This window comes from Haliotis rubra, unplaced genomic scaffold (genome assembly GCF_003918875.1).
Source record: "Haliotis rubra isolate DU_JTF1 unplaced genomic scaffold, ASM391887v1 Scf271, whole genome shotgun sequence".
Taxonomy (NCBI): Eukaryota; Metazoa; Mollusca; class Gastropoda; order Lepetellida; family Haliotidae; genus Haliotis; species Haliotis rubra.
The window spans coordinates 536,918-544,600 of record NW_025766792.1 but is presented as its reverse complement, the minus strand read 5'-3'; the positions used below and the strand labels follow the sequence as shown (position 1 = coordinate 544,600).

At 43.9% G+C, this 7,683-nt stretch overlaps 1 protein-coding gene across 1 annotated transcript in view; it reads right to left on the bottom strand.

Annotated features, from left to right (window-relative positions):
• Positions 1–5,132: 5,132 nt before the first annotated feature.
• Positions 5,133–7,683, bottom strand: part of LOC124280667 (chloride channel protein 2-like) — a 46,964-nt gene continuing 44,413 nt past the window's right edge. Inside the window, 3 exon segments of the mRNA XM_046716658.1 lie at positions 5,133–6,049; positions 6,101–6,271; positions 7,293–7,379. Of these exon segments, the coding sequence (XP_046572614.1) occupies positions 6,101–6,271; positions 7,293–7,379 (258 nt within the window). The 3' untranslated portion in view covers positions 5,133–6,049.

Here is a 7,683-nt window from a genome sequence, read left to right as displayed (position 1 = left end):
TAGAATTGTCCGTGTGGACCATCAGCATTCTGTTGTTCAGCGAGTTCGACCATAGTTGTAAGGCACTGATCACGGCTTTCATCTCCAGCAGATTGATGTGAAGATGCTGCTCTTGGACCACCTCCCTGACGCACCTTGATTGTTGAGATGCGCACCCCAACCCTGCATCGAGGCGTCTGCGTAGAGATGTGTGTTGAAGGCCGGCTCTTGTAAATAGGTCCCTCCTGTGCGTCCACCACAGTAGATACCTCTTGAGGTTGTCTGGCAGCAAGATAGGGTCGATGCTGTCTAGATGTTTTGTCAGGAACCGTTGCAGCGGTCTTAGCTGTAACCTTCCTGTGCGAGTCAAGTCCTGCGCCAAGGTTAGTAGACCGAATAGAACTTGCCATGATCGTAGTGTTAACGGAGAGATGACGGCTGGTGGAATCATGGCTTCTATCTTGGCCCAACGATCTTCTGGGATGACAATACGATTCTGTGTTGTGATAAACCTTATCCCCAGAAAATGTAGATCTTGTTTTGGTTCCAACTCTGACTTCATAAGGTTCACCAGCCATCCTAGTTGACTGGCATCTTGGTGAACCTGAATTCCATCGTCCAAGTAGAAGGCATTGCGTAGACCTCGACGATGTAGATACAGTGGACTCTGTCAATACCGGCCTCTGTAAACACCGGCACTCTGTCTACATCGGCACAAAGTTTCAGTCCCGGCAGAAATGCACGTAATTATCATTTAGAAACATCTGTAAACATCGGCATCTGTCTATTCAGGATATCGGCATTGTTTTTCAGTCCCAACGAACAAGTTGTTATGAAAATGAATCTGTAAAAACCGGCACATGAAAGACGGCGTAACCCTTTGATGAGATTAGGTCCAAATGATGTAACAACACAATTCGCTGTGACTCCCGAGATTATTCAGAAACGGGAAGTGTTAATCAGCATCCTGTTAATCAGTGAGTGGTACGTAACACTTACCTAGAGTAATTAATACATGTAGTGGGCAGTGTGACTATAAAAACAAGCAAGTGTTTACATTTTGTTGATTCGCGGGTATTGACTCCCGAGATTATTCAGAAACGGGAAGTGTCAATCAGTTTCTTGTTAATTAGTGAGTGGCACATGTCACTTACATAGAAGCGAATCGTTTGATGGCGGGTATCGTTCGAAAGCTCTGAACATCAACAATATCACTGTACTCTTGCCGAGAGTATTTTCACATTTGTAAGAAGCGTGTTAAGCCCATTTCTGGTGTCCCCCGCCGTGATATTGCTGGAATATTGCTAAAAGCGGCGTAAAAACTAAACTCAGTCAGTCAGTCAGTAAGAAGCGATTTTATTGGATAAAGATTGGTTTCTTACGACGCTTTTTCACTACAGTCTGCTTATAAGGGTCGTGATTGGTCAAAATCAGACACGTGACCTAAGCAGCCAATCATATTATGGAAATGGATACCGTCAACGAAAACTTTTAGACGAAGGTTTTTGGGTAAAATAATTCTACATGTATTCTGAACATATTAAGCAAGACATCGCTACCTATACGTAAATTATGGAACTTACTGGACATATCGTGCTAGGTTATGGCCTAAGACAAAAATGCTTCATGTATATATTTTCGCATTAAGCATCGTGTCCGGGCGTCAAGACGGAGGCGGCGAAGCGAGATGTAACTTGTCAGTGACTTGACTTACATTACATGATCGCACAAAAGATGGAAATAGTAATTTTATATGTGCGTTTGACAACTTTTATGAATGTTATTGTTGATTTCAATTTATTTAATGATTTCCTCGATGTTTGAAACATCGTTACTTTGCTCTTTGACAATGCTATTGTAGACCCGCTGCCGAAGCATAAACAAGAATCGTTGTTTTCAATAACATTGCGAAAAATAGTTTATAATTTTAATTCTGCCGATAATATATGATCAGTTGAAATTTAATAAGAGTTTTCAGACATTTTTATTTGAATGAATCAACATGAACGTGCATTCAGACACTGCCTTGTTTCTTATTCAAACATCTTGTTAATGCTGAACTTCCGTGTGTGCAGGCGTCATAAGCGAACCTAGCTAAACCGGCACTCTGTCAAAACCGGCATTTGTATTTGGTCCCGACTGATGCCGGTATTGACAGAGTACACTGTATTCGACTATAGGCTTGGTTACTCGTGTGAATAGCAACGGGGCCGAAGATATTCTAAACGGTAGGACGTTACATTGGAAGTGCTGCCCTCTGAATAGGAATCGTAGATGCTTTCTTGATTCCGGACGTATAGGGATGTGTAGATACGCATCCTGCAGGTCTATGCTGGACGGACGAGTTGTTTGAGTTGAGGTAGGTGGATAATTCTGAACCTCTCTGGTTTCAGTAGGTAGTCTTTGTTGAATTTGTGCATGTTGTAAATCAGACTGAACTTCTCCTTGAGTTCTTATTGGGTACTAGAAAAAGTTGGGGAATAGAAGCCTGGAGTGAGATGATGCTGATCTATTATCTCTACCGCCTCTTTCATAAGTAGTGAGTTGATGGCTTCTTGTAGTTTGTCTGCCTGCTCCTCTGCATAGTCGAAGACCATCGGGCTGAGGGTTAGCGGAGGTATGGCCTTGAGTTGTACTCTGTATCCTTCTCTTAGTACTTCGGAGACGTAGTCGTCCTCAAGTATTCCCCAATTCTTCCAGTACCTTTGTAGACGTCCACCCACTGTCGACAGTTTTATAGGAACGGCTGGGTGTGGAAGACTCCAGTCGTTCCGAACCTTGATATCAATGTCTAGTTCCTCTGGGAGTGCGGCCTCGCCCTGACTTTCCTCTGTCATTTCCGGATGGGTGACGAAAAGATCCTTTGCCGCCTCTGAGGCTGGGGTACTTTGCCTTCTGTATGCCAGAATATTTGGACTTGCTGTTATACCTTTGCGAAGTATGACGGATGATGTTGGCCAGAGTATCTATGGATTTTATCATCATCACTTCTCTAGAGTTGTGCGTAGCTTCCTCATCTATTTGTCCTCCAAAGATAGTAGGCGCCTCCCATGGAGCTCTCAGTAGCGGTTTGGTGTTCACTCCATGAACAGGATGCAAGTAGCCCTTGTCTGTGTAGTAAAGTGAGAGCTGCAGATATAGATGCCAGATGGTCCGATAAAAAGTATTGGTCCTTCTTCTGTGTTATGAGGGCCGAATAAATCATTCTATCCTCTTCCAAACTTGAGTTCTGGAATTTATTGATCAATGCTTCATTGATGGCTCTGGACCTGGCCAACCCGAAGAAGGACCCCTTGTAGCAGTATCAATTTGAGATAACTTTTTGCCTCCACTTTATACATCTTGTTTCGGGAGTCGTTGACTAACTTTATGTTATCATCCCATTTAGGCGCCTTTGTAAATGGATCCATATGATGTAAGGGGAATCTCTTCACATTAAATGATGGTAGGTGCTGACTCTGGTACTTGGACGCTTTCGCGAAAGCTGTGCGTAGGTTAGAGGTTACCTTGGATATAGGTTCAATCGGAGGGATAGTGACGGAGTCAAAGTTGTCGTTACGCATCCTATAAGTGTAGACTTCATCTTCATCCTTAGAAGGAGACTCCAAGTTCAACCCGTTGGCAACCCACGCTGTAACCTCTGAGTCTGCATCAGCAACCAGACTTTGTCTTCCCAAAGTCTCCTGAATATTAGTGCTAGGTCTCTGCGACTCATCCATCTGCGAACCTGTATCCCTTCTCGAACCTTCATCATCCTTTCGCGAACCCTATGCGAACGTCTATCTTGAGAGTGCTGTCTTCGCGAACCTCTATCTGTAGATACATCTCTTCGCGAACCTCTGTCTCATGATGAGTGACTTCGTGAACGTCTGTGAGAGATATGAGATCTCGATCTAGAGCGGCTAGGTGTAGGAGATGGATCCTTCAATGTTCTCGAACGTTGAGGGTTCGCAGATGTAGAACTGTGAGTAGGCATCTCATCTCTTCTATCCTCTTCCAAGATGACAGAGTCGTCCGACTGTGGAGACCATCGCAAAGGTGTACGTTTGCCAACGTAGTCTTGAGACGTAGTTCTATGAGGAGTAGGTTCGCGCAGGTTTGTAGGTTTGCACACACGGTGTCGGTAGATGAGAGGCTTCGCTTCTTCCTGGAACCTACGTTCTATCATGGCCATCATCTGGTTGGTGAATTGTTTCATAAATTCGGGTCAAAGTTCTGCATTGGTTGAAGCTGCTGCGGTGTAGACGAAGCGTTCGCGAACGCTGATGAGTTCTGCGCCTCGACCTCACTCCGTTGAGAAGTAGGTGGTAGTTCGTCAAACAGTTGGCCTGCTGTGACCGTTGCTGTGTAGTTGCTGAAGTCGATTGAGTCGCTGATCTCATAGGTACTTCGGGTAAAGTAGCGGGGGGTCATCAAAGACGTCTACTTCATGTGGAGGTAATATCTCTTCGTTGGAGGATTTCTGCTGCGTTGATTTACTAGAATGCGTAGATTTACCATCCGATCTGGTAACAGATGCTTTCTTCTGCGATGTAGAAGAAGATGACGTCTTTTTCTTAGCCTGAGATGGAGTCAACTGCGTTGTAGTCGATCTCTTCTTGGCCCCCGTACCAGCAGACTGGGCACTAAACATAGCACCAGTATTATGACCTTCAGCAGTAGCAAGCAACATACGGTTTGCAGGCTGATCTCCTGTTTTATCAGCCGTGCCTTGAGATGACTTCCTCACCCGATCCATGGCACGTCTATAGACATAAGACAAATATTGATTAAATTGTAGATTTGATAAATCAACACAATAAGTACAGCGCAAGCTGGAAGAACATGGTTTTATGCACGAAGGGCACTGGGGGTGAGGATCAGCCATGGATAACCTGTGCCTGCAAACACTGCACGATTTCATGAAATGTAAACAAACATAACGATGGAATAAAGACACAAATACAAATAATTCCTACAATTTTTTTTTACATATAATACATAGTAATTATTGCCATATCCATATACAGCGTAATTTTGAAAAATAGGACCTAAATAAAAAGGATATAAAGCCATATAAGGGACTCTAGTGCTCGCCCAACCATCCGCTTGGGAGAAAAGGGTGAGAGTGACAAGTAAGGCTGGTCACATGACTGTTTGCGCGGGAAAAGGGAGGTAACTCGTGGGTGAGTGTATGTTTACGTCTGCTTCGGGAACTTCAAGGGATTCAAGTGTTCCACTACCATTAGAAAAGGAAAGGGAAATAAGCAAAATATCATGAGTCAGGATAAGTATAAAAATATCAATTTTACTTAAGAAATTACATTTTTTGGAAGTCATTTTGAGAGTGGTTGAATCAACTATGGAAGGGTGTTTGTTATTCAGTTATAGTTAGTTGTGGTCTTTCAAAAGTTTTAGGCTCGGTGCAATTCAGACTGCGTGTTTCTGTGATTCGTGGTATTCTCATTACAATCATATTATTTGCTGCTGCCTGTCAGGATAAGTAAAAACTATACGAATGCTTTGCAGTATCGTTACGACAACCATGGCAGTGAATGACACACAGCTCTGTCTTGTGAATCTGAGAAACAGTCGCTGTGGCCTGGTAGAGTGCTCGTGAGGCTTGGTGTGGAGTGCCGTGGTATCCATCAGATGTAGTCTGTACAACTTGAGCCTATGAGCTGAGCATATTCGGAGACATCCGTTCTCACATCTCTGCAGTGGTGTTTGAGCAAAGCAGCACAAACTCCCAAATATTGCCAAGTATAGTAGGTGAGACCATGGTTAAATTATCCTCTGCTTGTAAGGTCAAGACATGTTGGTCCCAAAAGTACAGACTTGACAAGATGGAGTCTTTTTCAGCAGCTTCTTCTAACACAAAAGTCATGATGACTTTATTTTCAAATACTTTTTATCTGTCATTTCTTTTATGAAAGTAGAAACTAACTATGTAGCACACTAAGTACTGTCTTCACTTGTCAATGAATTAAGAATGATGAGTTTGACACTGTAGGAAGATTCTGGCCAAGCAGCAGCAGCAGGTCCTATCCCTATCACAAGTAATGAGTGCGTACATGCTCCAAACGGCTCCCTACACTGTCTTGTCGATACTGTCCTGCTCATTAGTGCCCCAACCGGCTCCCTACACTGTCTTCTCGATACTGTCCTGCTCGTTAGTGACCAGGGTGTAGGGTTCTTCAGGTCCCGGGTGTTCGACCTCCAGCTCGGCTGGGTCATCCAGCTCCTCATCACTCTGCTCTACATCCTTGTTCGCAGCCTGGGCATCCAGGTGGCCTTGGACGGCAACTCGCAACTACAACAAGAAGACAAAGCCATCAATATCCCCTGCCATGGCAAAATACGCTTCAGGATTATGTCTACGAGTTATGATTATGTCAAATATTTAGGTGTGTATATAGAAAAGTGGAAGGAGAGCATTGAAAGGTTTTTAAAGTTCTGCTCCAGAAAGGAGCACTATCACCAATTTCAGTCTATGTCAAACTTGTTGCCATGGAAACGCCAAAAATATTTTATTCAGAATTCCAAAACTACCAAAAGGCACCAGAACACCACCAGATCTATCTATGTGCCAAGTTTGGTGAAGAAATATTGAACACTTTTAGAGTTCTGCTCCGGAAAAGACAAATGTGCACGGACAGACAGACGGACGCACGGACGGAGTCCATTTTAATACTCCCCGCAAAACATCTGACACAATGTACACAACTGAGCGCATTCATACAATTTGCAGACAGAAGTGATCCTAGAGAATACTACTTGTGGTGTTCTCAACAAGTTGTCATCACCATCAACTAAACTGTTTGCCAGCACAGGAACCGATCATAATTTATGGCTGTGAGGTGGGGGTTTGGTTTAGTTGATGATGATATTAAGGGGGGGCAGCCCCATTTAGTTCGGGTGGGGGTGGGTGGAGTTGTCAGCAATTTCGTACATGAATATATCTAAAAATTATGCTTAAAAATTAGGGGGGTGTCACTTACTCTGTATGCAAATTTTTGGGGGAGGGGTTCATTCACATTGCACATGCTTCTGCATAAAAATCATCCCCCACTTTCCATAAATTATGAACGGTCCCTAAAGACAAGTCCCCAAGATATGTTTCAGTTTACGAAATGAAACCAAGAAAGTATCTAGGACCTAAACAATTTCCACAACTAAAAACCAAAACCGGTTCAGGGAGTACTGCCGGTTGTCCTGGTTATAAGAGCATGCTGGATAGTGCCAGCATCGTGGAATCCCTTCAGCTCAACATCCAGCAAATGGACATTTTCACAAGTACCCTGTATGACATCAAAGTCTGCAGTGAAGCTCACCTGTTTGAGTCCGACCACACCCACCAGCTTGCCAGTGTTGGTCACATACGCATGGTTCAGCCCCAGCAGAGAAAACAGGGAGTGCACCTGAAACAAAAAACCAGTGTCTCTTTATGAATATCAGCTCTTTCCACACAATGTTAGGCCGCTTGAAATATTCAAATACAAAGTCTCAGTGTTAGTAGAGATGCATTTGTATGCCTTGAAGTACTTCTCTTACCTTATGCAGGGAGGTCCTCTCTACCAGCTGGAAGGGGGCGGGGTCTATTTGTACACCCTCCCACTGTACTTCTCTTACCTTATGCAGGGAGGTCCTCTCTACCAGCTGGAAGGGGGCGGGGTCTATTTGTACGCCCTCCCACTGTACTTCTCTTACCTTATGCAGGGAGGT